The sequence below is a fragment of the Leopardus geoffroyi genome, chromosome E2 (assembly GCF_018350155.1).
Source record: "Leopardus geoffroyi isolate Oge1 chromosome E2, O.geoffroyi_Oge1_pat1.0, whole genome shotgun sequence".
Classification (NCBI taxonomy): domain Eukaryota; kingdom Metazoa; phylum Chordata; class Mammalia; order Carnivora; family Felidae; genus Leopardus; species Leopardus geoffroyi.
Genome location: NC_059335.1, coordinates 11674370 through 11700345, shown reverse-complemented (window position 1 = coordinate 11700345; position 25976 = coordinate 11674370). Strand labels below are relative to the sequence as shown.

The window sequence follows — 25976 nt, the reverse complement described above, 5'->3', positions numbered from 1 at the left end:
GCAGCGCAGACCAATGACGGACGAACACCGGAACCCGCGGCGTTGCGAGCCAATAGATGTGAGCACTGCGAGCCAATGGCAAAGGCGGGGAGGTGTGCCTTGACCTGCCTGTGAGTGGGAACCAATAGAAAAGGACGTCTCAAAGAGGTGGGTGGGACTCCCAGCCATGACTCCAATTGCAGGGCCAGGCCTTGGGGCTAGTAGGCGGATCCCAGGGCATGCTGAACCAATGGGCTAGGCGGGGCGGGGCGACGGTGGCGGCGGCGGCGGCAGCGGGTTCGGTTGCGCGTGGCGCACGGGGTGGGAGCGGAGCCCAGGCCGGGTGCAGGCGCTGCCGCCAGTGAGAACCGGGGCCCGGGGCACAGCGGGTTTGGCTGGGACTGGACCTGGAGTGCGCGGGCCCTGACCTTCGCCCTCTGACCTTTCCCCTTGCAGGCGACCATGGGGAACGTCTTGGCCGCTAGCTCGCCTCCCGCAGGGCCGCCGCCGCCGCCCGCGCCCGCCCTCGTGGGACTGCCGCCGCCTCCGCCCTCTCCTCCGGGCTTCACGCTGCCGCCACTCGGGGGCGGTCTGGGCGCTGGGGCTGGTGCGGGTCGAGGTTCGGAAAGGACCCCCGGTGCTGCGGCCGGCAGCGCCGCAGGGACTGCGGACGATGGGGCCTGCGGCTGCCTGCCCAACCCGGGCACGTTCGAAGAGTGCCACCGGAAGTGCAAGGGTGAGAGGCGAGAGACTCGGCAGGGGTGTGAGGGCCCGGATCTCGGGGGAGTGGGGGAGGGAGAGCACTCTGAGGACCTTGGGAATTGGCATGGACCATTGGAAACTAACAGCGTTAGGAGTTGACGTTAGGATCGAGAGGTGGAACGTTGGACTTGGAGCACAGAACGAGGGAATCAAATGGTGGAACCTCAGGATGGAATGCCAGAGCAGTGGAGTAAAGCCTTAGGGATCTTAGGAGCCCCAGGGATCAGCCAAGCCAGCCTTCTTGTGTGATCGGGAAGGAAACTGAGGCCCAAGGTCACTGTGTCAGCAAGGGTCCGGTGGGGGTGGAATTCAAGGCTTCTGGATCTCGGCTTGGAACAAGTATGATAGCAAAGGCGGTGATGGCTTATTGAGCATTGTTTTGGCATTCGGGGTATGTCAACCCACGAAATGTTTGCGGTGTCTCCACGTGGTGAGCTTACAGATGGCATAGGTGACAAGTTTGACATAGAGAGTTAAAGCGACTTGTCTTGAATCAAATGGGCAGTAGGTGGTTGCTTTGGGATTTGGATGCAGGCAGAGGCTCTGGTCCTGGCCCCATCTACTAGCTTAGACGGTCTCTTTCCTGGTCGGGGTACTTTGTGCAGTGCTCTGCTTCTGGGTCCCTGGAGAAGGGAGTGCGGGGATGGTAGGGCAGGAAGGGATGAGATGTGTTTGCGTGGGGGTGTGCGTGTGTGGAGAGTGGAGAGTGACAGTGTTTGTCCTCTTCAGAGCTATTTCCCATTCAGATGGAAGGTGTCAAGCTCACAGTCAACAAAGGGTTGAGTAACCATTTCCAGGTGAGCCTTCCTGGTGCCCTTTCCCTCCAGCGGTCACCCCAACCATCTCCCTGCGCCGACACATACAACCCCCTTACTCCCCCTGAAGGGCTAGGCTCCTTGGTACCTGAAAAGACTCTCAGAGACACAGTGCCAGGCTGACTGCTCATTGGGTCCAGTGGAAGTGTTTAGGGACCCAGAATCCAGAGGTACCCCTCCCCCCCCTTAACATCCAGGCAGGAGCAAAGTACCCGGTATGTAGCCGCATCTCCAACTTATTGTTTCTTTGAGTACGTGATCTGGTGGGGCCGAACCTCCCCGTCTTCATCCCCTGCCCAACCCTTAGCCACGTGTCTTTTCCTCCCTGGTGGGGAAGCCCGACTGGCAAGCGTCCCCATCCTAGCCTGGAAGGGAGCTTTGCTGGGGGTAGGTTGAAGCTGGGTTTATCGGCGATTGGCCCACAGACTCAGCTCCACAGCCCTCCCTCTTCTCCCAGGTGAACCACACGGTAGCCCTCAGCACAATCGGGGAGTCCAACTACCACTTCGGGGTCACGTACGTGGGGACAAAGCAGCTGAGTCCCACAGAGGTGAGGTTCCTCTTATCTGTAATGTATTGTGTCTTTCTTCTAACCAAGGCTCAGTGTCGCAGGAGGCGGGAGCTGTTGAGGGAGCGGAGGATGTTGGGAGGTGGGGATTGGCTTTCCGAGGTGCTTTGGAACATGGCCGGTCATTCCTTCATCCTGAAGCCCTGTCGTCTACCCAGCCCTGTGCTGGGTCAGGGCCGGGGTCACCAAGCAGTGATGACCCAGAGTAGGGCAGGGCTGCACTGTAGATCCTGCAGGGCTTTGAATGCCAAACAAGGCATGTGGGCTTTCTCTAGGGGGCAGTGGAGAGCCACGGAAAGATCTGAACGACGAAGGTGGTCAAATTTGTGCTTTTAGAAGTACCCTTCAGGGGCGCCTGGATGGCTCAGTCGGTTAAGCGGCCGACTTCGGCTCAGGTCATGATCTCGCGGTCAGTGAGTTCGAGCCCCGCGTCGGGCTCTGTGCTGACAGCTCAGAGCCTGGAGCCTGTTCCAGATTCTGTGTCTCCCCCTCTCTGACCCTCCCCCGTTCATGCTCTGTCTCTCTCTGTCTCAAAAATAAATAAACGTTAAAAAAAAATTTTTTTTTTTAGAAGTACCCTTCAGGCTGCCATGCAGAGGCTAAGCTAAGGGAATGGGGGCAAAACGGGGGGGCCTGGAAGGAGGCTGGGCAGGACACAGCTGGAGCTAGGGGATTGAATCGGGTCTCTGCTAATGGCGACTATTTCCATTCAATAAATTCACGTGTTTGACAAACCTTCCTCATACCCCATTTTGTGCTCAGCCCTGTGCTGGGCAGTTTTGGAGACAGAGCGGTGACTGACACAGCCATGGGGTTCTCAGCATAGTCGAGAAAGGGAACAGACCTTTCGGACTGTCCCCAGACCGTCCAGGGTAGCCAGGACTGAAATGGGGGAGGGGAGCCTGACTCGGCCTAGGCGGTCAGGGAGGGCTTCCTGGGGGAGGGGACTTCAGTGTGGGTTTTTGTGATGCTAGGCTTCTCACCTAGGCTCATCACTCGTGTATTTCTGTGTTAGACCTCTGACCTCTAACCTTGACCTCTGTGCCACAGGCATTCCCCGTGCTGGTGGGTGACATGGACAATAGCGGCAGCCTCAATGCTCAGGTCATTCACCAGCTGGGCCCTGGCCTCAGGTCCAAGATGGCCATCCAGGTAAGTGAGAGACCGGTCAGCCGCTCCCCTGGCCACCCCGAGCACCAGGCTGCCCTCTACACCGTCCCTTCCGCCTACAGACCCAGCAGTCCAAGTTCGTGAACTGGCAGGTGGATGGGGAGTACCGGGGTTCCGACTTCACGGCCGCCGTCACTCTGGGGAACCCAGACGTCCTGGTGGGTTCAGGTAAGAGACGCAGGGCTTGGAGGGTAGATCTCAGTCCCAGCTTTCCCAGCACGGCCAGTCCCTTGTCTGGACATCCTTTCCCACCGTCTGGAAATGGCCAGGGGCAGACGTGAGCTCGAAGCCTCCCGCAGTCTAGCATTTGGGCGTAAGCGAGCAGGTTCAGACCCCAGTTCTGCCACTGACTTCGCTGCGGTTGTAGGCGAGTTCCATCACCTCTGTGGGCCTCCTTTTCCTCATCTGCCCCACAGGCTGGTTAAGTTCGTTTAAGTTCATCCATGTGAAAAAAAACTTCAAGTGGCGTGGGACACGTAATGGGTCCCAGGGAAACGTCAGCTGCTCTGACTGCTTACGGGCTTGGATTGTTGGGCTGCATAGATAACGGGGAGGGTGAGTCCCCTTGCAGTTGTAGGGGCGGGGGGCCGGCTGTCTTGAGACAGAAGCGGCCGAGGAAAGTTCCCATTTGGGTTGGTGTGGGCAGGGACCGACCGACCTGTGTCTGTATGTCTGGTCTCTCCTTGGTTCCCCTTTTTCCTGGCTCTGCGTGTCTGATTTCTCAACGTTCATAATGCGTGTTGCCTGGGCATGTACCGTGCACATTCCAGGCCCTGAGGAGAAGGGAGCAAAGGAGAGTTAAGTCTGCCCTCTGGGAGCTTCCGTTCCGGAGGACGCAGATGCTGGCAAAGCATCGCGTAAAAGACAAGGTGTCCGTGTCAGGCGATAGGGGCTGGGAAAGACTAGGGCCTTCGAAAATGGGGTCCTCGGAGAAAGCCCCCTTCTGTAAGTGATACTTGAACAAAGACTAAGGGCGGGAGGGGAGGTACCCGGCAGAGAGGGGTGGGGGGAGGGAGGTCTTGAGCCTGAGGGGGCGACAGGCACAAAGGCCCTGGGGCCGGAGGTTTTATAATGGGTGGGGTAGGAGGGAGAGCTAGAAGCCCGAGGGGCGAGGAGCCAAATCGCAGGAGGCTCTGTAGGACTTGAGCCTTCACTCTGCGTCAGGGGCCATTGTCAGCATGAGAGGGACAGGAGCTGGTGTAGCTTCTAACGGGCCCCGGGGCCCCGCCGGGGAGAGCAGACTACAGGGGGCTCCGCTGCGGGAGCCGTTGGGAGGGGTGAGTGGAGGTCAGGCTCAGACGGGCTGTGAGAGCGGAGCCCCTGGGGTTGGCCGGGGGGTTGGGAGTGGGAGCTGGGTGAGGGCGTGACTCTGTAGGTCCGGGTTTGAACACCTGGCAGGATGGGGGGGCGGGTTCCTGCACGTGTGTCCGTCCCGCCGCCATTCGCTGGGTCCCCGAGAGCCAGGTGGGCGCTGCCAGCTTGCTCATCGTCCCGAGCCCCAGAGAGGGCAAGCGCTTTCCCCAGGACGCACAGCGGGTCAGACTCGTGAATCCATGCTCTGTGTCTCTGGCACTGAGTACCCCCCCCTGCCCCCACCCTTGCATACGCTCTCTGGACGGTCCCCCGGTGCCTCCCAACACTGGCCTCCGTCCGGGTCCCTCTGCCCCGGAGCCCAAGGCCAGCAGTGACCCGTCCGCCCCTGAGTTCTCCCAGGGGTCTTTCCGTTCCCTGAGACACGAACACTGCTGGCCCAGATGAGCGCTGAGCACGCGAGTAACTTCCACGGACGGCTCGGCCTCAGGCCCCCGGTGGCTCCAACCCCATGGAGCCTCCCGTCACAAGGGCACAAAAACAGCGACCGCGTCTCGGTGAAGGATTTGGCGGGGGGAGCCCGTCTTCAGCCCTGAGCGTGGGGCCAGCTGCGCAGCGAGGCTTCTCCCTGTGTGGGGTCTCCACGTTGTCCCGCCACCGGCAGGGGCTGTCCCTGTTTTCATGGCCCCCATGTCACAGGTGAGGGAAGTGAGGCCCAGGGATCCCACAGAGAAGCTGGAATGTGAATCGTGGCCTGTCTCAAGGGCCCGTGTTCTTTCTCGGTTCCCTCTGCGTGGCCTCAACTCGTTCTCTGGAGCCTTTGCCTTCTCCTGAGAACCTGTCATGTGCCCGGCCCCAGGCAGGGCGGTGCCGGGACCCAGCAGTGCCTGAGACGGCCCCTTCCTGCCCTCACAGGGCTCCCAGCCCAGTGCAGGAGACATCTGCTTTTTATTTATTTATTTTTTTTATGTTTATTTTTGAGAGAGTGCAAGCAGGGGCGGGGGACACAGAATCCGAGGCAGGCTCCAGGCTCTGAGCTGTCAGCGCAGAGCCCGATGCGGGGCTCGAACTCACAAACTAAGGTCATGACCTGAGCCAAAGTCCGGTGCTTAACCGACTGAGCCACCCGGGCACCCCGACATTTGCTTTTTAAAACAAATAATCACACAGTGACTTCATTACTGTTGGGAAAAACTCAACACGGAAAAAGTTCAGGTTGCCACGAAAGCTTGTGACTACCACTCCCCCCTGTACACATACACACTCCGTTTCACCTAAAGTGACCGGAGCAGCTTCTTTAAAATGGTGTTTAGTCAAAGGAGGGTGAGGAGGGCACTGCTTCTGAGGCCTACGCAGCACAGAGTGTGGGGAGCAGACTGGCTGGGGCCGAGAACTGCGTTCCTTCCGGGTACTACCCTTACCTGCCCATCTGCTCTGGGGTGTCTGCCCTTCCTGCCCCATGGGGGACTTCGCCAAGGACTCCTGGTGTGCGTGGGTCCCAGGCAAGCAGGGGAAAGGCGGGGGCGGGGGGAGTCAGCCCAAGCCTTCCTCCTGCCCCATCTGTCCCTGGCTCCCTGCCCAGCAGGTTGGGGAGGCAAAACTGGAGACCTGACTCTTGCCCAGGTTGGCCTGGCTCTGCCCATTGGCCAAGGCCACCTCTTTGCTCACAGGTCTAACTCAGTTTCTTTCCTTCTCATGGGGTTTTGGACTTCCAAGACCCTTCCCGGCCACTCCAGACACTGCAGAATGGCCCCTGGTTGAGAACCACTCATTCTGGCGAAGCCCCTGCCTCGGGGCACCCGGTGCCTTAGGGGAACTGGGTCTGGATGCAAGCGGGAGGCACAGGCTGAGTTTGGGAGACAGAGATGGGGGAAGGGGTGAAGCCGGTGAAGATCTGCAAGCCGGGCAGCCCCGGGACGAAGCGGCCCAGGGAATGTGCTTGGGGAGCAGGGAGAATGGGGCGAAGTACGGAAACTAGCCAGGATCCGTTGGAGCGAGACGAGCAGTGGAGACCGTGTTCTGACCATAGTTCTCAGCGTATACCTGCCAACTGCAGGCGTGGGCCAAGGTGAAAGCAGGGAGGCCAGGACAGGGCGACTGCCATGGTCCTCTGGTGACCGTGCCTCTGATCAGGGAGTGTGCTTGAGAGAAGTAACCTGCTCCAGGAAACACTTAGGTGCGAGTATGTAGTCGGCCAGACTCATCAGGGGCAGTACGGGCAGGAAGGACAGCGTGTGCGTGGTCCTGAGGAAAGAGTGAGCTCTACGTATTCATTTGCTAGAGGGGCGTAGCTGACTGTGTCACGGGAAGAGGAAGGGGCCCGATTTTGAAGCTGGGGCTCAGCCATGCAGGGCCCTGCAGCCTGCTCTCCTGGGCACTGGGGAGCCATGGCAAGTTCTGAGCAAGGGGGAGAACAGGTTTAGGTGTGTGCGTGAACAAGGTCCCTCTGTGCTGCCCATGCAGTTGCTTGGAGAGGGCGAGACCGGGACCAGCAGAGCAGGGGGCGGGTGGGCAGGGAGATCGAGGGGATGTTGGGGGTCCCCCAGCCCCGAGTCTCAGTAGGTGCCAGAGCTGAGAGGCCAGAGACCCTTGAGTTTAAGTGCCAATCTCTCTGCGACCACAGACTGTTGCTTTTCCCCTCTGGGCCATAGTTTGCCCCTCCTTGAATGGGGGGACAAGCCTGGCTGGAGGGGTGCCCCAAGTCTCCTGCTCTGGGGGGGAAGGAAGGCACACTGAGGCTCGCAAAAGCCCATAGGGGGCCAGCTCGGCCCACCCTGGACCCCAGAAGACACAGCCCCAGAGCCGTGGCCATGAACCGCCAGCCTCCCTGGACCCGGTGGTTTTCTTGGTCTGGGAAGCCTCTCTGTGCCTCCTGCCCCTCACTCTGCTCTCTGCTCTCCCCGTGTCCCTCTGCGTCCGGCCTTCCCCTTTTGTCCGTCCTCTTCCTCACTGGGCCATCCTCTCAGCCTGTCTGTGTCTGCTCATTCTCCCCCCCAGGGAATCTTCCATTCCCTCTCCCTCCCTCCCTTTCTGACCCCGTTTCCATGTCTCCGACTCCATGTATGTCCGTGTAGTCCGTGTACGTGCCCTGTTTTCTGTGTCACCGGCCCTCCCCCTGCTTCTTCTGTTTACCTGGTTTGCCGTGTCTACTCTCCCAGGCTCCAGTCCTCCGGCTTCGAGAATTTCCGCCCACCAGGGGGCGGTCGCCTCCTGGCCAGCGCTCAATAGGGGTCTCAGGGCTGTCCCTACAGCCAGGGAGCAGAGGAAACCAGTCGTAAAGCTCACCGTGGCCAGTCCCAGCCATCACCAAGCACTGGTCACGCTACCCTGCGCCTCATTCGCTCCTCTAGGCCACAGCATAATCTCGAGAGACAGTCCCGTTCGCAGAGAGGTGATGCCAGTGGCCCGCCATTAACTCTGCCAGCGGGTGGTGGGGCTGGGATTTGAACCCAGGCTGTCTGGCCCCCAGAGGTGTGCTCTTACCAGCCCTACCCTCCTGCCTCTCCCAGCAGCATAGTGGTTCAGGACGCAGGCCTGGGAGGTAGAGGAGCCCAGATTCTGCCCCTCACATACCTTGTGACCGCGGATCAGTGACATACTTCCTTAGCCTCCGTGGACTCCTCTGTAAATAGAGTGGCAGGTGAACGCCAGCCTCGTGGGGCGATACAGACCTGATGAGGTCCCATGGGGCGCGGGAGGCCTGAGGGCAGGCCCTGTGCCTCCAGCAGGGGCGAACCTGGAAAGCTCCCTGGAGTGGGAGTCCGGCCTGGCACCTTGGCTGGGCGGAAGCTGACCACCAAGCCCAGGTGACCCCTCCCCCATCTCACCCGCAGGTATCCTCGTGGCCCACTACCTGCAGAGCATCACGCCGTGTCTGGCCCTGGGTGGAGAGCTGGTGTACCACCGGCGGCCCGGGGAGGAAGGCACGGTCATGTCTCTAGCTGGGAAATACACACGTGAGCCTGGGGCCTGAGGGCAGGGGTCGGGGCCGGGGTCTGAGGGAGGAGAGAGGAGACGGGCCTGCCTTCCAAGCCCCCTTGGTGGTCTGCCCCACCCTCCACCCTGCTGTCTTACAGTGAACAACTGGTTGGCGACAGTGACGTTGGGCCAGGCAGGCATGCACGCGACATACTACCACAAAGCCAGCGACCAGGTGAGCTGGTCCAGGGCCCGGCTGCGAGGGTGCACTTTGCAGGCGCGGGCTGCCAGGGGCCCGTGTGCCCGGGCATCTGGCCCGGGAGGCTGACTGTCTGCGTGTTGCCCTGGCCCCTCCAGCTGCAGGTGGGCGTGGAGTTCGAGGCCAGCACAAGGATGCAGGACACCAGTGTCTCCTTCGGGTACCAGCTGGACCTGCCCAAGGCCAACCTCCTCTTCAAAGGTACAGGCCTCAGTTTCCGTACTTGGAAAACAGGTGACCGGTGACTGGGCCCGGGGCGGGTGTGTAGGCCAAAAGAGTTGGTGGAGGGCAGCGTGCTGGCACTTTGGGGAGGGGGCGGGGGAGGGGGCCTCCAAATTCCCTGGAGACTCTTGTTAAGCTGGTGGAGACCTGAGCCTGGCACTCCTGGTCCTCTTCTGTTTTCTCACAAGCGGGAGGCGACTCGGAGTGCATCGGGGCCACCCCGCTCCTCTGACGTGAGTGGGGACAGGTTCCCTCAGGTGCACGGTTACAGCCCCGTCCAGAACCTCCTCCCAGGCTGACTCTGGTCCTGACGCTAAGTCTTAAGTCTTTCCCCTCGGACCTCAGTGGTTCTCAGGTTGGCGGTATGTGAAGACCACCCCGCAAAGCCGCTTCCTTCAGCCCCGGGCAGGGCTTTTCCGAGGCCCAGGGGTTTATTTGCCTCTGAAGCCTACCTTCTGTGCCTGCCCCTTGACCCCTCTCTCTGCAGCCAGCCTGCTCTCCGAGGCCGGGCTTGCGTTCCCACTGCGCTGCCCTCCGCTCCTGTGAGATGAGCGACTGGCCCTTCGCACGGTGTGGGGATGGCCCCACGGGCTTGCACACGCGTAGGGCTCAGTCTCTCGTTCAGCAGATGTGAGCACCTGCTCTGAGGCCAGCCTTTGTGCCAGGGTGCTGGGGACAGAGCGGTGGCCAGGCACCGTCCTCCCAAGGCTCACGGTTGGGGGTGGGGCAGAGGGCTGCCCGGAGTGGCGGGGGGAGCGTGGGAGAGGACGACTAAGCCAATCGTTCCTGGGCTTGGAGAACTTGGGGTTCGAGAAGAGGTCTCCGGGTGGTGGGAACAGTGTGGGCAGAGATCTAGAAGCCAGCAGTCCGGCTGGTGGTATCTGAGGTGGCCTGGAGCGCGACTCCTTGGGGACAGGATGGGAAGTTGGCTCTCAACCCAGCCGTCTACTTGCAGGCTCCATGGACAGCAACTGGATTGTGGGCGCCACACTGGAGAAGAAGCTCCCGCCCCTGCCCCTGACGTTGGCCCTCGGGGCCTTCCTGAATCACCGAAAGAACAAGTTCCAGTGCGGCTTTGGCCTCACCATCGGCTGAGCCCCTGCTGGCCCCCGCGCCTTCCACCCTTCCTCCTTCAGATCCCACCTCCCCCTCCCCCTGCCACGGAGGGGAGACCTGAGCCCTCCTCCCCCTCCCTTCCCTCCCTCCTAGGGGGCCAGGGGGGCAGCGGAAAGGAGGGGACCCATCACCCCAGCAGCTGAGGGGGGATTCTAGAACCACGGGCGCTTCAGGATTCGGAGCACCAGAGGCAGGGTGCCCATGGGCCTGGAGTCCCGGGAGGGATTCCAGAATCGAGGGGCACGCCAGATTCTGAGCACCAGGGGCAGAGGTGGCCAGACAACCTCAGGGAGGTGTTGGGGCGTCCCAGTCCCCCGAAGGGCCCTGGGCCCGGCCCTGAGGGGGCAGCGAGAAGAGGAGCTTCCCCATCCCCTGTCAGTCTGCCCCCGCCCACTTCCCCACCCATCCCTCAGTATAAATCATGTTTATAAGTTATGGAAGAACCGGGACATTTTACAGAAAAAAAAAAAAAAAAGCCAACAAAAAATATACATGAAAAAAAGTGGAATAGGAGGCCTCTGTTTTCCTCCGTGTAGCCCCTCTTGCCCGGTCCGCCCAGACGGACCTTACAGTGGCCAGCAGGGGGCGCCGCGGGGGCGGAGGCTGGAAGCCAGCGGACCGCGAGGGAGCCCCCTCCTGGCCTGAGATCACACATCCTCCCCGTGACTTGTGTGACTTCTGCCGGCACATCACAGGCCTTCCCTCCCCGGGAGGGCTCGCTCTTGTGGTCACTCACCCCGGCTTGGCCTGGCCGGAGTGGCCACAGAAGACCGTGCCTGCCAGCTGAAGCCACAGGGACGATGTGTCCGTGCAGGGATTGGGGCACAGGCTGGGACTCCGCGGGCCCTTCGGCTTCCAAAAGGGGCAGAGGATGGTCGGAAGGTCCGCGCTTTCAGAAGCCACGCCAGGATTCCAGCACCTCGAGAGACTTGAGAAGCAATCAGCCGTGCCTGAGGGGATGAAGGGCTTCTGGGCCTCGGGAGAGAGGCCGGAGTCTGGCTCTGGCCTGGGCAGAGTCGTCTCCAGGTCTCCAGCATAGGTGGGGAGGAGGTGAGGTGTCCGTTTAATTACCCAGGTCTCCAGTAAGCTCCCACCCCACACCTCTCCAGACGGGAACTGAAACCCGCCACACTACACACGGGCTTTGGGGAGGGAGACGGTTGAGCAGAGATGACCCCTCGTTACCCAGAGAAGCCACCCACTAGTTCCCTGCCGGCGCCTTCTGAGGCCAAAGCAAACAGGCCTGAGCCCGGCTGGCACTGGGGTCACCTTCCTGGGACCAGGCTTTTGGCCTCCCCTGACCTGCTAGAACCCCGTGTTCCACACACCCTCCAGGGAGCGGGAGGGAAATCCAGCCCCTTTACCGTGTGGCTTCATCCACGTCCACTCAGCTTGGGGTTCTCTGTGAAACAGGATTCAAGGACAGGCTGCTGGGAAGGTGACCGAGCTCGCTGTGGGTCACCGCGACGAGCCCTGCTGTGTACCAGGAACTCTCCGTATTTCACGCATGCCGTGGCTTGTTGCATCAACAAATGACGGCGTGGGTGCAACTATTTCCCCTGGCTTTGTGGACCAAGAAGTAGGATGTTCAGAGAGGCTAGATCATTGGGCCAAGGTCAGAGAGCTGGCAGCTGAGCGCGGGTTGAAGCCCGGGCCTTTTAGTTCCAGAGTCTGCGGTCCTAACCGGCAGCACAAATTCTTCCAGGAGCGAGTAGAGCGGGTGTAGGCGCTCCTGGGATCTGCGAAGTTCGCGTCAGGGAGAAGGGCTGGATATGACACGGAGAAGGGGGCTCAGAGAAGTGCCCATCTGTGCCCCAGATCACAAAGAAGGAGCTAAGATTAAAACCCGGGTTTCCCCTCTAAGAGCCTAGGCCTTTAGCAGATGCATTACCCTACCCCACCCCTCTCATCCCATCTCGGTCCAGCCCCCGCCCCTCAGAGCCCAGGAATCCAAGCCCCCAGTCTTTTCCCTGACCCAGGATTTCGGCCCCGAGCCCCCTCCCCAAATGTTATTCATCCATCCACGGAAAGAGACAAGGGCAGGGGGTGGGTGCTCCGGGAAGATGCTGCTCTTTCCCCTTTCGTGCCTAGCCCCCCAGAATGGAGGAGGGTGCCTGAGTTACTGGGTAAGATGTCACCTCGCTTCTCGGGGGCTGGGCGTCACAGAGCCTCCAACCCCCACCTCCTTCCCCCTGCCGGCTGTGTGAAGGGGGGGGGGGGGAACAGCCCACCTCGTGACTGGGGGCTGGCCCAGCCGCCCTGGCCCTGGAGGAGTGGGCGGGGCAGGGGGAGCCTTATAATTGGACGAGTCTGGGATCCCTGAGTCCTAGTCAGCCCCAGCGGAGGCAAAGGAGGAGGTTCCCCAGGAGCCGGTGAGAAACAGTTGAGGGACCAGCCTAAGGCTTCTGTGAGGGATGGGCGGGGGCTAGGTGACTGTCCTACGCCAGGGTCAGGACCGAAGCAGGGGACGGATCGAGGGAAGGAGCGGGCCCCAGGGGCATTCCGTCTTGGCTGGAAGGTGGGGGGGGGGGGGGGGGAACCTGGACCTGTAGGAAGACCCAGATGAGACATATCAGGAGCCCACGAATTGTCACTGTCATCTGTTGAGCACCTACTCGGTGCCGCCTCAGATCTCCATTAGTTGGAGGAGCAGGGGTGGGGGTGAGGGCGGGACGGGAGGCAGGGGTGGCGGTCAGGTAGCTAGAGCGCTCATCGGAGGACTTTCAAGTGAGCATTAAATTAGCTAATAGGTGGGAAATGACGTTTAGATGTGAAGTTGGGGCTTAGAATGTGAAGGCAGGACGAGGAATGCGAAGTTGGAACTTACAAACCAGAGTTGGGGCTCACGTGGAACTCGGGGCAGGGTGACTGGAATTTGAACCCCGGGAGAGAGGGATGGAATTTGGGCGGCAGAGGCCGACCTGGGGACGGGGAGATAGGAGGAGACAATGAGGGAGCCAAATAGACAATGGAGGGGCCGCTTGGTAATGTTTGTGGTCGGATTAGGCTGATGCAGATACGGGGCGGGGCGACGGCGAGACTTGGAAGGCCCGGAACGGGTGGGGCGGGGCTCTGGGTGGGAGGGGTCCCCACTGGCTGCTGATTGACATTTCTCACCCATACTGACCAATCGCAGGCTGGAAGATGAAGGTTCTGTGGGCGGCGCTGCTGGTCGCGCTCCTGGCAGGTATGGGGGCGGGGCCTGCTCAGGGTTCCCCGCCTCCTTCCCCTCCCATCCTCACGTGCCCCCCCCCCCCCCGCCCCACCTTGCCCTCCTTCCATCCCTGGGTCCCTCCTTCTGCGGGTCTGTCTCCCCCTTGAGGGGAGGCCTCTCACATCCGCTGGCTCTGTGGACCTGTTCTACTCTCTCTGGGCCTCGGTTTCCCCGTCCTTAAAATGGGAGTTCTAACAGTTCCTAACGCGTTGTTGTCAGGTAGCAAGCACCAGATTAGTGTCAGCCGTGACTAGTTTTATCCCCCATCACCACCACACGGCCCCGCGTGGAGCAGGCGTAGACACATGTACGCTTGCCAGCCGGTCAAACGCACTGGGCATCCTTCCACCGGCTCCCAGTGCCCTGTAAAGCAGCCCCGCGTTCGTGGAGCACCTACTGGGTACCAGGTGCCGCGTGCCTGGAGGGGGCAGAGCCGCCTGACTGCCCGTGAACTTGCTCTGCGCAGGATGTTGGGCCGATGTGGAGCCGGAGCCGCAGCTGGAGCGGGAGCTGGAGCCGGAGGCCCCGTGGCAGGCCAGCCAGCCCTGGGAGCAGGCGCTGGGCCGCTTCCGGGATTACCTGCGCTGGGTGCAGACGCTGTCTGACCAGGTGCAGGAGGAGGTGCTCAACACCCAGGTCACCCAGGAACTGACGTGAGTGCCCCTGACGCTCCTAGTGGGCCGTTCCTTCTGGACCCCCAAGCCGCCTTCCCCCCGGTCCGGGACTCTTTGTGTCCCTGTCGCCAACTCTTCGGCGTCCCTGCTCACATCTCGCTTCCTCTTTCCGCTCGGGGCTCCTGGCGGTCTCTGGCTCTCTGTCCTTCTCAGCTCCTCCCGCCTCTGGCCGCCCCTCCGTCAGGCTAGCTCAGTCTCTCGCACCGCCTCCCTCTCCATCTCCGCTCCTGTGTGTCTCTGTCCCCATCTTGCCCCCCCCCCCCACCTCGGTTTTCCTCCCTCCCCACGCACACGCTCCCGCCCTCTCGGCCCCCCAGGGTGCTGATGGAGGAGACTATGAAGGAGGTGAAGGCCTACAGGGAGGAGCTGGAGGAGCAGCTGGGCCCCATGGCCTCGGAGACACAGGCCCGCGTGGCCAAGGAGCTGCAGGCGGCGCAGGCCCGGCTGGGCTCGGACATGGAGGACGTGCGCAACCGCCTGGCGCAGTACCGCAGCGAGGTGCAGGCCATGCTGGGCCAGAGCGCCGAGGAGCTGCGGGGGCGCCTCGCCTCGCACCTGCGCAAGCTGCGCAAGCGGCTGCTCCGCGACGCCGAGGACCTGCACAAGCGCCTGGCCGTGTACCGCGCCGGGGTGCGCGAGGGCGCCGAGCGCAGCGTCAGCTCCATCCGCGAGCGCTTCTGGCCGCTGGTGGAGCAGGCGCGCGCGCGCAACGCCAACGTGGCCGCCGTGGCCGTGCAGCCGCTGCGGGAGCGGGCCGAGGCCTTGGGCCAGCAGCTGCGCGGGAGGCTGGACGAGGTGCGCGAACAGGTGGAGGAGATGCGGGTCAAGATGGAGGAGCAGGCCGACCAGATGCGCCAGCAGGCCGAGGCCTTCCAGGCCCGCCTCAAGAGCTGGTTCGAGCCCTTGGTGCAAGACATGCAGCGCCAGTGGGCCGGGCTGGTGGAGAAGTTGCAGGCGGCCGTGGGCACCAGCCCCACCACGGCGCCCGTGGAGAAACAGTGAGGGCGCCACTCCTGCCCCCGCGCCCCTGCCCCGCGCCCCCCCCCCCCATCCCGACTACAGGAGGCCCTGTCCCTGCCGCCCTCCTGGAAGGCCCCAGCTTAATAAAGATTCACCAAGCTCCACAGCAGCCGCTGGACCTCCGTGTGTCATTTCTCCCGGCTCCCGCCTCCGTTTCTCGCCCCGGCCACCACGCCGCTCTGCCCTGTCCCCTCCGCTCGTGCGTCTGCTTCTTTGTCTCTTCTGATCTCAGTGTTTGCTTCCTTCTGCCCCTTTCAGAGGCTCCCTTTTTCGCTCTGTCTCTGCTCAGCAGCGCTCGCTGTCTCTTCCGTACCTCTCTTTCCCTTCTGTCTCTGAGACATGGTTCTGGAACAGATCCCCCTTCCCCGGGTTAAACCTTGCAGTCCCCTCTGACAAAGGGGGGATGGGGGGGGAGGGGCAAGAAAAAAAGCCACCTTTCCGAGCCTGGCTTGCTCGGAAGCTTCATAGTACCTGCTTCCTGGAGTTGTGACCTCAAAGGCCCGGGACCACTGCCATTATGATTAAGCCTTTACTATTGTCACTCTCCTTTTTCTTTCTTTTTTTTTTTTTTTTAATGTTTATTTATTTTTGAGAGAGAGAGAGCGCACAAGCATGGGAGAGGCAGAAAGAGAGAGAGGGAGACACAGAATCCGAAGCAGGCTCCAGGCTCTGAGCTGTCAGCCCAGAGCCCCACGCAGGGCTCGAACCCATGAACTGCGATGCGAGATCATGACCTGAGCCGAAGTCAGACGCTCAACCGACTGAGCCACCCAGGTGCCCCTAAGATTTTATTTTTAAATAATCCCTAGACCCAGTGCAGGGCTCGAACTCACAAACCATGAAATGACCTGAGCCAAGATCAAGAATCAGACTCTTAATCCACTGTGCCACGCAGGCACCCCTTAACTTTTTTTTGTTTTAAGTTTATTTATTTATTTTGAGAGAGAGAGAGAGGGAAAGAGACAATCCCGAGCCGGCTCCGTGCTGACAGTGCAGACCCCGACGGGGGGCTCAATCTCACGATGGTGAGATCATGACCTGAGCCGAAATCAAAGAGTCAGATGCTCAACCTCCTGAGCCACCCAGGCGCCCCTGTTTCTCCCCTGTTTCACCTAATTCTGCCTCCTGCCCTCTCCTGGCCTCCTGGCCTGTCCAGGCTGAGAAGCCTCATTCTTCTGGCTTCCTGTTTTCCTCCACCTCTATCTTTTATCTCTTCCTCCTCCAGTTTCTTCCCCCCCTCCCCCTCCCTGCCTGTTTCTTGTTTCCCTTCTCCCTCCATCTGGGGTGTGTCCTCTCCACCATTCTGTTGTACTTGGGCCCCTCGTTCCCTCTGGGTCAGCAGGTCTCTTCATCTGAGCTGTGTGCCTGCCCCCTGCCCGCATCCGCCTCCCTTCTGTCCCCCAGCTGCGCTGCTGACTTCTCATCTATCTCAACAAGCTTACGGGTGCCGGTCCCAGCTCAGCTGGACAGAAGGAAGCTGCCCATCCGGCCCACCCTCACGAGGGTCTGCCCCGCCCGGTAGAGTCCTGGAGTCTGAGGTGGGGAGCAGGTGGGAGTGGACACTCAGAGCAGTGAGGACTGGAGCCTGGAGCCCCTGCTGCTGGCGTTCTCTCCCCACCCCCTCAATTCCCAGACGAGGGGAGCAGGGTTCCCAGCCCAGGGGACAGGCCAGGACTTGAGCTTGGTAACTCCCGGGCCCAGCCTGCGCTCCTCCGTGTGGCTGGTGCACACTCTTCGCTCCTGGCTTTTGCCAGCTGCCCCCAGCGCCCTTGGGGAGGCAGGCTCTCCTCCCCACCCCCCCAGATGACTCACCCCAGGCTTGGTGAGGAGGAGAGGGGTCAGTGGGCTCAGAGGCAGGGGACCTAGTCCCAGCCAAGCGTGCTGCTGATTCACGGTATGCCCTGGAGCTGGGGCCGAGCCCTCTGAACCACAGATGTCAATGCGGGGGCTGGCATCAGCCATGTTCTTCCCCTCGAAGAGCTGAATCTTGAATTCTCATGGACGAAGAGAGCAGTCAGGTCTAGAGGTAGCACAGAGACTAAAGAAGTTTGGGGGAACAGAGGCTGGCAGGGGGTGCTGTGGGGGCGGAGGCTGATCCCCACAGAGATCCAGGGCGACTCCCAGGAGTCCGGAAAGGGGAGGGACAAGGAAACACCCCGCCGCCCCTTAGCCCCTTGCTGAGCCATTGAATGTGCTTGGCTGTGCCTCGGTTTCCCCATCTGTAAACGGAAGGCCCTGAGCTGGGTTGAGGATGGGACTTGGAAAAGCAAAGCTGGTGTTCTATTCCGGTGGGGTGGGGAAGGAAGGGAAGCAGACCCTTGGGTGGATGTCTGGAGAATGCTAGACTCACAGGGGAAGCAGATGTCTGGGGAGACAGCTGGGGGGCTGACAGGGACTCGAGGCACTGAGCTGGCCAGGGGGTTGTCGCAATCCTGCCAGGGTCATGTCTGTGCATCCCTTTCACAACCGTCCCCCCGCCACCCCCAAGCTGACACGTGGTTGTGGGGGCACAAGGCCAGCCAACCTCGAGTCTGAGGCCAGGGCCGCCCTCCCCACAGCTGCCAGGGATCACTGGCGGTCAAAGGCAGCCAGGGGAAGGGGGTGGGGGAAACACTGGACTCCAGCCCTGAGGGACGGATGTGGTGGGAGGGGAGGCGAGGGGGGGAGTGCTTCGTGCCAGGAGGGGCCCGAGGGGGTGAGTCAGGGCAGATGGAGTGTTTACCAGGGGGCCTGGAGGCCTGGGGAGTGGGGAGGGGGGGGGTCGGCAGAGGGAAAGGAGGGGTCTGGGGGAATGGATGGAAGCACACACACTGCGATCCTTGAAGCTGAAGCTTTGCAGTTTAGACTGGCTGAAAAGACCCCCTCCCAGAAGAGATTGGGGGCTGTGGGACTAAGACCCCAGGACACATCCACGGAAGTCCGGGATGCTCCCGGATGCAGGGAGATGAAGGGGAGGGGGGGTGCTTGAGGGCTAGTCTGAAAGAAAGACTGCAGGTGGCATGGGAGCATGGGAGTAGGAATGTGGGGGCAGACTGGGTGACCCCAGTTGCTGGCGCTGAAGGGACTTGCTGAGCAGGGAGGGGCGGTGGAAGACGAGGAGGCCTGGGGAGTTACAGCGAATGGAGTTACAGAGTGACTGAGTGACTGAGACGACCCCTGAGGCCTGAAGAAAGGTGTTATGCAGGAGAAAGCCCAGAGGGAAGATGGCTTGGGGGGCGGGGGGTGGAGAATATAGGCAGTCCGCTGTTGCAGGGCTGAGATCCACCGACCGTCGGGGAGATTTGGAGGTGCAGGTGCTTAACAGCAAGAGGCACTGTCCCTAAGGGGTGTGCCTAGGCCGCACCTGACCCGCCCGCCACCAGCAGCCAGGGGCAGGAGAGGAAAAGGTAGGTGGGCACAGGACGGGATAGGAGGCTGAAGGGGAGGGATTAACCTTCCCCGCCCCCTCCGCCTCCCCCTCCCCAGCCCGATAAAGGCCTGGGCCCGGTCGGGACCTCCCATCCCTTCCTTGCTGTGGCTCCACGGATCCAGGTTGGTGCTCCATGCCCGGGAGGGATGCCCTTCCAAGAGCACTACAAAGGGGGTGGAAGGAACTTCGGGGAGGGAGGAGGGAGGGGTGTCACCGATCACTCCCACCCCTGCTTCTGCTTCCAGAGCGCCCCTTCGGTCCAGCCATGAGGCTCATCCTGTGGCTCCCGGTTTTGGTGGTGGTTCTGTTGATGGTTTTGGAAGGTAAACGTGGGATAGGAGAATCTGGGAGTTTGAGATTTGGAAGCTTGAAGTTGGACACGGGCCTGGGGCCCAAACTTGGAGGTCCCTTGGGAGCGCAGCGGCCCGTTCTGTGCCCTGGTTTTCCTATGTCTCACCGACACTCCCACACCCGACCCCTGCAGAGATGGGTGAGGGCTCTCTGAGGGGCGGTCCAGCGACGGGCAAATCTGTCCGGGAAGCCCTAGCAACCGATGATGTATGCACTCGCCCCTCCACGATTGGTTGTCATGCGTTTACAGTCTGGAAATGGGCGGGGGAGGAGGCTGTGCTGAGAGTAAGCGAATACCCACCCAGCAGTTTGAGCTCCATCTGGTCGCGTTAGTACTCGCCCCCCGCCCCCCCCCCCCGCCCCCCACTCCGTTCCTTCCGATTCTAGCACCACGACCTCCAAGAATCACTTTCAAGTACAGTAGCTCCTCTCTCATCTCTGGTATCTCACCCTAAGGGCTCCCAATACTGAAATTTTTGTACCCCTGCCTATCTCTGGACAGGTCCAGCCCCGGCCCAGGGGGCCCCAGATATCGCCGGCACCTTCAGGAACATTCCCAATTCGCTGAAGGAGTTTGGTAACAACCTGAAGGACGCCTTCGAGAGCATTCCTGAGGCGACCCGGTTAGGAATCTTCCCAGGGCTTGGGAGGGCTGGGTCTGTCGATTAGCAGAGTGGGGAAACTGAGGCTTGGAGCGGCTGACAGCTTGCCCCGTGGTCACAGCTGGCTCACAGAGTGCTCAGATGTGGGGGACGGGTTGCCGACTCCCATCTAGACCACACTGTAGAAATGGTGCTGCGTGGTGGTGTTAAGACCAGCTTGGGAATCAGTCGGACCTGGGTCCACAGACCAGCCAAGACTCGCCACTCTCAGTGTGATCTCGGGAGTAGATCTTGAGCCTTTTTCCAAGAATTTAAAACGGAGGGGATTTGCGTAGTGCCTGGCACATTGTAAATGCTCAATACGCCGTTTAACCAACACTGACTCCATCCGGTGACTTAGAGAATCATTCATTCAGGAACAAATATTATTCCTTATTGGGCTAAGTGTCCAGGACTGTTCCAATGTGGGGAATAATCGTGGTGAATAAGATAAAGTCCCAGCCCACAGGGAACAGACTGTAACACCAGTGAATTTCCACGAGATTAGCCCAAACAGAGCCTTGTAGATTTGGTTATTGGGTCCCCTTTGAAGTGGAGACACTTTCTTTTTTTAAGTAAGCGCGATGCCCAACATGGGGCTTGAACTGATGACCCCGAGATCAGGAGATCAAGAGTCGAATGCTCCACTGACTGGAGCCAGCCAGGTGCTCCTTTTCCAGATCTCAATTTAAAGTGTTAGTGCTAAGGCGCCTGGGTGGCTCAGTCGGTTGAGTGTCCCACATCAGCTCAGGCCATGACCTCACGGTTGGTGAGTTCGAGCCCCGCGGCGGACCCTGTGCTCACAGCTCAGATCCTGGATCCTGCTTCAGGCTCTGTCTCTTTGCCTCTCCCCTACTCAACTTTTGTTTCTCTCTCTCAAATATAAATAAACATTAAAAAAAAAAAAAAAAGTAAAGCGTTACCGCTTCATGGGGCACTTGGCTGTCTTACTTAAAAAAAAAAAAAAAAAAAAAAGAGATCTGAATGATTAGGAAAATCCAGCCAGGCCTAGAAACATGGGAAGAATGTTCCCTGTGACTACAAAGGCCCTGAGCCAGGAAGACACGTACATAATCAAGGAGAGACTGGCATTCCAGGCAAGGGGAACATCCTGGGCAAAGATAAGGAGGCTCTGAAGAGTGCCCTTGAATAAAGCAGAAGAAAGCTAGGAAAGAGTGTGCTCCGTAGCAAGAGACAGCAAGCCTTGACAGCTAGGCCAGGGTGAAGCGTTCTGACTTCAAAGGGCTCTGATCCATCTGGAAAACTGAAACCCCAACCTTGGGCCACCCACCCCAAGGCTCTACCCAGTCTCACAGATGTGGGAGCTATGCTGTTTCTTGGGGGGAGGGAGGAGATAGGGAGTCAGGTAAGGGGCAGGATTGGGGCTTCCTGAGGGGCGACAAAACACAATGACCTCTCTTGCTCTCCCTCTCTCCCCTACAGGAAATTGATGACCTCCTTTGCTGAGGGGCTCAAAAATTTCAGAATTCCCATGGTCTGAATACCAAGAGAGCTGCCTCTGTCCTCCGGGCTGTGCCCCAGGAGGGGGCTCCAAAATTTCCCATACCCCGGCTCTCGGCAGGAGGACTTTGTAATGTCCATATCGACCCCATCCTCCAATAAAAATACCTTAGAGAATTCTGAGTGCTTCCTTGCTGGGAGGCAGAAGGCTATGGGACAGGGTAGGGGTTGCGCCTTTGGGGGAGAGGGGCTAGGATTCAAATGTATGGAGGAATTCTCTACTTGTCCTGTGCTGAAGACTTTGAACTCCATGATCCCAAAAGAATCCTCATGAGTACCTTGGGATCTGGGACCTGTTAATTCCATGAGGGCATTGAAACCCAGAGGGGTGGGCGCCTGGGTGGCTCAGTCGGTTAAGCGTCCGACTACGGCTCTGGCCATGATCTCATGGTTTGTGAGTTCGAGCCCCCAATCCTGCTATCTGCTGTCAGCACAGAGTCTGCTTCAGATTTTCTGTCCCCCCTCTCTCTCTGCCCCTCCTCTGCTTGTGCTCGCACTCCCTCTCTCTTTCTCTCTCTCAAAAATAAATAAACATTAGGAAAAAAAAAAAAAAAAAGTTATGAAGCCCAGAGAGGTGAAGTCACTTGTCAGGAAGGGGAGAGCTGGGTTGGACCCCAACCTGAGGCTACTGCTCTGCCATAGTCTTCCCTGACTGGGCTACCCAAAACGAGGGACCCCAGGTTGGTTCATCGCCATGCACACAATAGGTGTTTATTACACTTAAAATGGGAAATAGAGAGGGATGTGGAAGGGAGCAAGGGGAGGACATAGGCTAGAGCCCTGAAAAAGATCAACACAATCCACACCCTCCAAGGAAACTTTGATGCCCCCTCCTCCAGGAAGCCCTCCTTACCCCCCACGCTGGATCAAGCATCTCCATCCCAGCCCTGCCCACTCTGGGTCATCACTGTCTGGTGATGGGTCTGTCTCCCCTGCTGGACTGTATGCCCCATCACTGCTGTCCCCAGGCATAGTTCAGCACAGGACTGGGCCTGGTACATGGGTTCCATAATACTTGGTGGCATAATTATTCTCAATCTGGGGAAAAAAAAAAAAAAAAAAAAAAAAAAAAAAACCTAAACAAGAAGAAACTGAGGCACAGAAGTCTAAAGTCAATTATGTGATGTTACACAGCCACAAATGGGTAGAGCTGGGATTGGAATGTCGCCTGGGGGTGGGGGGCAGTCCCAGGACCACATTCTTACTTCACTTTCCCTGTTCCTGAGTCACCCTGCCAGACTCACCGGCTACAACCACACCCACACCCACTCACTCACACACACACACTCACACACACACACACACACATACACACACACCTGGCTGTGGGCCCTATTTGCTCATCCCCAGCATATTAAAGCACACCCACATCCCTCATTAGGTAAAATTCATACGAGCAATCTCGCTTGGCAAAAGGTTGTATTCTGTGCCGACTTAATCAATTGCTAATCTTTACTTGGCCCTTTGTCCAGCATTTCGGAGCCCATTTATTTTATTTTATTTTAATTTTTATTTATTTTTAATTTTTTTTAATGTTAGTTATTTTTGAGAGAAAGACAGTGCGTGAGCAGGGGAGGGGCAGAGAGAGAGGGAGACACAGCATCCGAAACAGGGTCCAGGCTCTGAGTGTCAGCACAGAGCCCGACGCGGGGCTCGAACCCACAAACCGCGAGATCATGACCTGAGCCGAAGCCGGATGCTCAACCGACTGAGCCACCCAGGCGCCCCGGAGCCAATTTATTTTTTAAGCATTTTCCTGAAAACCGCCATCTCACCCCATCCCCAACCCCCAACCCCTGCCCCCTACCCCCCCAGAGCTCTCAGGTTAGAAAGGCACAGGGACAGAGAAGACGGACAGCAAGCAGTTCATGGAGTGAGTGGCCCCTCCGCTTTTGAAGAGAGGCTCAGACTCAGGGGCAATTAGATGAAAACTACCAAAGACACCAGTCTGCTTCCGGTCACCCGGCCGAAAGCAGAAGATTGGAAAACGCCAGGTGCCGGTGAGGATATGGGTACCCGAGAAGAAGCACATTCTTGGGGCGCCCGGGTGGCTCAGTCGCTTAAGAGTCCGATTTGGCTCAGGTCATGATCTCACAGTTTGTGAGTTTCAGCCCCGCGTCGGGCTCTGTGCAGACAGCTCAGAGCCTGGTGCCTGCTTTGGATTCTGTGTCTCTTTCTCTCTCTGCCCCTCCCCCGCTTGAGCTCTGTTTCCTCTCTCTCTCTCTCTCTTTCTCAAAAATAAATAAACATTAAAAAATAAAAAAATTTAAAAAACCCAGCACACTCTCTTCAGGAGTGTGGACTGGATCACTCTTATGAAGAGCATCCTGGAAGTTTCTAGTGACATTAAGTATTTGGGTGCCCCGCGTCCCAGCGGTCCCCAATCTGGCACCGTGCGGGGACCAGAGAAACATCTGGGAAGATGGATGAGGACGTTCACTACAGAAGCAGCCTAGCAGTCCATCACCGGCGGGGGTGGGGGTGGGGGTTGAAAAAGTAAAGCGTGGAACCCCATGCAGCCACAGAAAGAACCAGCTAGATGTTCAGGAAACCTTTTGGAGAGATGTAACAGTGTAGAGCTGAGTGGAAAAGAAACAGAAGACGCATAGGGTGGTGTCATTGATGTAAAATTCAAACACACACACACACGTGGAACGGCCTTGTGTGTTTGACCTCTTTTATGTCTGAGGACAACGCCAAGCACGTCCGGGGATGCTTATGGAGGATGGAGGACAGGACAGAGGATGGAGAACAAAGGTGGGAGATAGGGGCGCCTGGCTGGCTCAGTATGTGGAACTTGTGACTCTTGATCTCAAGGTTGTGAGTTCAAGCCCCATACTGGGTGTAAAGATGACTTAAAAATAAAATCTAAAAAAAAAAAAAAAAGGTGGGGGGGGGTGCGCCTGAGTGGCTCAGTCAGTCGACAGTCTGACTTTGGCTCAGATCATAATCTTGCAGTCAGTGAGTTCGAGCCCCGCGTCGGGCTCTGTGCTGATAGCTCGGAGCCTGGAGCCTGCTTCTGATTCTGTCTCTCTCTCTCTCTCTCTCTGCCCCTCAGCTGCTCATACTGTCTCTCTCAAAGTAAATAAACATTAAAAAAAATTTTTTTAGGGGCACTTGGGTGGCTCAGTCAGTTGGGCATCCGACTTCGGCTCAGGTCGCGATCTCACAATTCATGAGTTCGAGCCCCACGTCGGGCTCTGTGCTGACAGTTCGGAGCCTGGAGCCTGCTTCGGAGTCTGTGTCTCCTTCTCTCTCTGCCCCTCCCCTGCTCGTGCACTCTCTCTCTCAGAAATAAACATTTAAACATTTTTCCCCACCTTTTTTTTTTTTAAGTGGGAAATAAATATAACCCTCTGTACTTTTTTTAAATTTTTTTTTTCAACGTTTATTCATTCTTGGGACAGAGAGAGACAGAGCATGAACGGGGGAGGGGCAGAGAGAGAGGGAGACACAGAATCGGAAACAGGCTCCAGGCTCTGAGCCATCAGCCCAGAGCCCGACGCGGGGCTCGAACTCACGGACCGCGAGATCGTGACCTGGCCGAAGTCGGACGCTTAACCGACTGCGCCACCCAGGCGCCCCAACCCTCTGTACTTAATGCACCATTTCCCCCTGCCCTAATCAGCCCTCCAAGCTCCTTATACCCTCTTCCCACTCAGAAGCCAGAGGGATCCTGTTAGAACACAAGTCACATCACACCCTTCCTCCACTCAGAACCCTCTCACCACCCTCAGAGGAAAACTCAAAAGATCTTATGAGAGTCTGTCAGCTTTTCACTACCTGGCCAGGTCACCCCTACGGCTTTTTCCCCTCCCTCGTGTGCAACTCCTCAGCCTCGTCCAACACACTGAGCAGGCTCCTACCCCAGGGCCTTTGCACTGGCTGCCCACCCTGCCTGGAACGTTCTTCCCGCAGATGTCCAGCTATCTGCCTGGCTCACTCCTCTTCTTCAGGTGTCTGTTCAACAGCCGTGTCCCCGTTGTGGTCCCCCCAGACTGCTCTCCCACCGCCCTGCTACCTCCTTATCTGCCTGTCTTTCCAGTATTTGCCACCCTCTAATACGTGTCTCTTTGGTTACTTGTTTACTGCCTGTGTCTCCCACTGCTGGAAGTCAAGTTCACGGAGGCGGTCTTGTCTCCTGCAGTGCCCCCCACCGAGTGCCCAGGACAGTACCTGGAGCACAGTGAGAGCTCCAACAATGCGGCTGCTGCTTCTCCTTCTCCTTCTTCTTCTTTTTACTTTATTTACTTTGAGAGAGAGAACAGGGGATGGGCCAAGAGAGGGGGAGAGACAGAATCCCAAGCAGGCTCTGTGCTGTCAGTGCAGAACCTGACATGGGGCTCAAGCTCATGCACCATGAGATCATGACCTGGGCCGAAACCAAGAGCCAGACGCTTAACAGACTGAGCCAACCAGGCGCCCTTCATTCATTCTAATTTTAAGATTTTCTTTTTACGTTTTATTTTTTTAAATGTTTGTTTTTAATTTGTTTTTATTTTTTTTAACGTTTTTTATTTATTTTTGAGACAGAGAGAGACAGAGCATGAACAGGGGAGGGTCAGAGAGAGGGAGACACAGAATCCAAAACAGGCTCCAGGCTCTGAGCCGTCAGCCCAGAGCCCGACGCAGGGCTCGAACTCATGGACCGCGAGATCATGACCTGAGCCGAAGTCGGACGCTTAACCGACTGCGCCACCCAGGCGCCCCTTTAATTTTATTTTTGAGAGAGACAGAGAGAGAGAGCAAGCAGGGGAGGTGCAGAGAAAAGGCAGGGGGCGGAGGGGGGGGAGGGGAAGGACCCGGAGCAGGCTCTGTGCTGACAGCAGAGAGCCCGATGCGGGGCTTGAACTCACCAACCGCAAGAACGTGACCTGAGCAGAAATGGGCCGCTCAACTGAGCCACTCAGGCGCCCCTCTTTTTACCCTTTGTATTTAGAGACAATATGTTTGTTCTCAGGTTTACAAACTTAACTTTCAGGACCTCAGAGAGCAAATAGCCCTGATCACACCGAAACAAAAAACA

The 25976-nt window shown here is 58.7% G+C and overlaps 3 protein-coding genes and 1 long non-coding RNA gene across 4 annotated transcripts; 3 read left to right on the top strand and 1 right to left on the bottom strand.

Annotated features, from left to right (window-relative positions):
• Window positions 1-209: 209 nt before the first annotated feature.
• TOMM40 (translocase of outer mitochondrial membrane 40) lies at window positions 210-10863 on the top strand. The gene is made up of 10 exons (XM_045441994.1): window positions 210-340; window positions 436-715; window positions 1471-1538; window positions 2014-2106; window positions 3175-3276; window positions 3357-3462; window positions 8439-8561; window positions 8682-8758; window positions 8881-8983; window positions 9960-10863. Exons 2-10 carry the CDS (start codon window positions 442-444, stop codon window positions 10097-10099), a joined length of 1086 nt encoding a protein of 361 aa, XP_045297950.1. The 5' UTR covers window positions 210-340; window positions 436-441; the 3' UTR covers window positions 10100-10863.
• LOC123578798 lies at window positions 5669-11601 on the bottom strand. The gene is made up of 5 exons (XR_006702513.1): window positions 11485-11601; window positions 10857-11148; window positions 8179-8227; window positions 7738-7850; window positions 5669-6849 (listed from the first exon to the last, which is right to left on the bottom strand). It is a non-coding gene; the product is annotated as an uncharacterized LOC123578798 (long non-coding RNA).
• Window positions 11602-12405: 804 nt separating this feature from the next.
• APOE (apolipoprotein E) lies at window positions 12406-15137 on the top strand. Its single transcript, XM_045441995.1, has 4 exons — window positions 12406-12492; window positions 13257-13307; window positions 13801-13987; window positions 14326-15137. Exons 2-4 carry the CDS (start codon window positions 13265-13267, stop codon window positions 15008-15010), a joined length of 915 nt encoding a protein of 304 aa, XP_045297951.1. The 5' UTR covers window positions 12406-12492; window positions 13257-13264; the 3' UTR covers window positions 15011-15137.
• Window positions 15138-18506: 3369 nt separating this feature from the next.
• On the top strand, window positions 18507-21067 carry APOC1 (apolipoprotein C1). Its single transcript, XM_045442003.1, has 4 exons — window positions 18507-18559; window positions 18683-18760; window positions 19291-19411; window positions 20873-21067. Exons 2-4 carry the CDS (start codon window positions 18703-18705, stop codon window positions 20928-20930), a joined length of 237 nt encoding a protein of 78 aa, XP_045297959.1. The 5' UTR covers window positions 18507-18559; window positions 18683-18702; the 3' UTR covers window positions 20931-21067.
• The last annotated feature ends 4909 nt before the right edge of the window (window positions 21068-25976 follow it).

Bases quoted from the DNA above. Each gene is read 5' to 3' on its own strand.
- TOMM40 (XM_045441994.1), top strand. From the start codon at position 442: ATGGGGAACGTCTTGGCCGCTAGCTCGCCTCCCGCAGGGCCGCCGCCG. The intron at 8,562-8,681 runs GTGAGCCTGGGG...GCTGTCTTACAG, and splicing joins TCTAGCTGGGAAATACACAC to TGAACAACTGGTTGGCGACA. The intron at 8,759-8,880 runs GTGAGCTGGTCC...TGGCCCCTCCAG, and splicing joins ACCACAAAGCCAGCGACCAG to CTGCAGGTGGGCGTGGAGTT.
- APOE (XM_045441995.1), top strand. From the start codon at position 13,265: ATGAAGGTTCTGTGGGCGGCGCTGCTGGTCGCGCTCCTGGCAG. The intron at 13,308-13,800 runs GTATGGGGGCGG...TGCTCTGCGCAG, and splicing joins GCTGGTCGCGCTCCTGGCAG to GATGTTGGGCCGATGTGGAG. The intron at 13,988-14,325 runs GTGAGTGCCCCT...TCGGCCCCCCAG, and splicing joins CAGGTCACCCAGGAACTGAC to GGTGCTGATGGAGGAGACTA.
- APOC1 (XM_045442003.1), top strand. From the start codon at position 18,703: ATGAGGCTCATCCTGTGGCTCCCGGTTTTGGTGGTGGTTCTGTTGATG. The intron at 18,761-19,290 runs GTAAACGTGGGA...ATCTCTGGACAG, and splicing joins TCTGTTGATGGTTTTGGAAG to GTCCAGCCCCGGCCCAGGGG. The intron at 19,412-20,872 runs GTTAGGAATCTT...TCTCCCCTACAG, and splicing joins AGCATTCCTGAGGCGACCCG to GAAATTGATGACCTCCTTTG.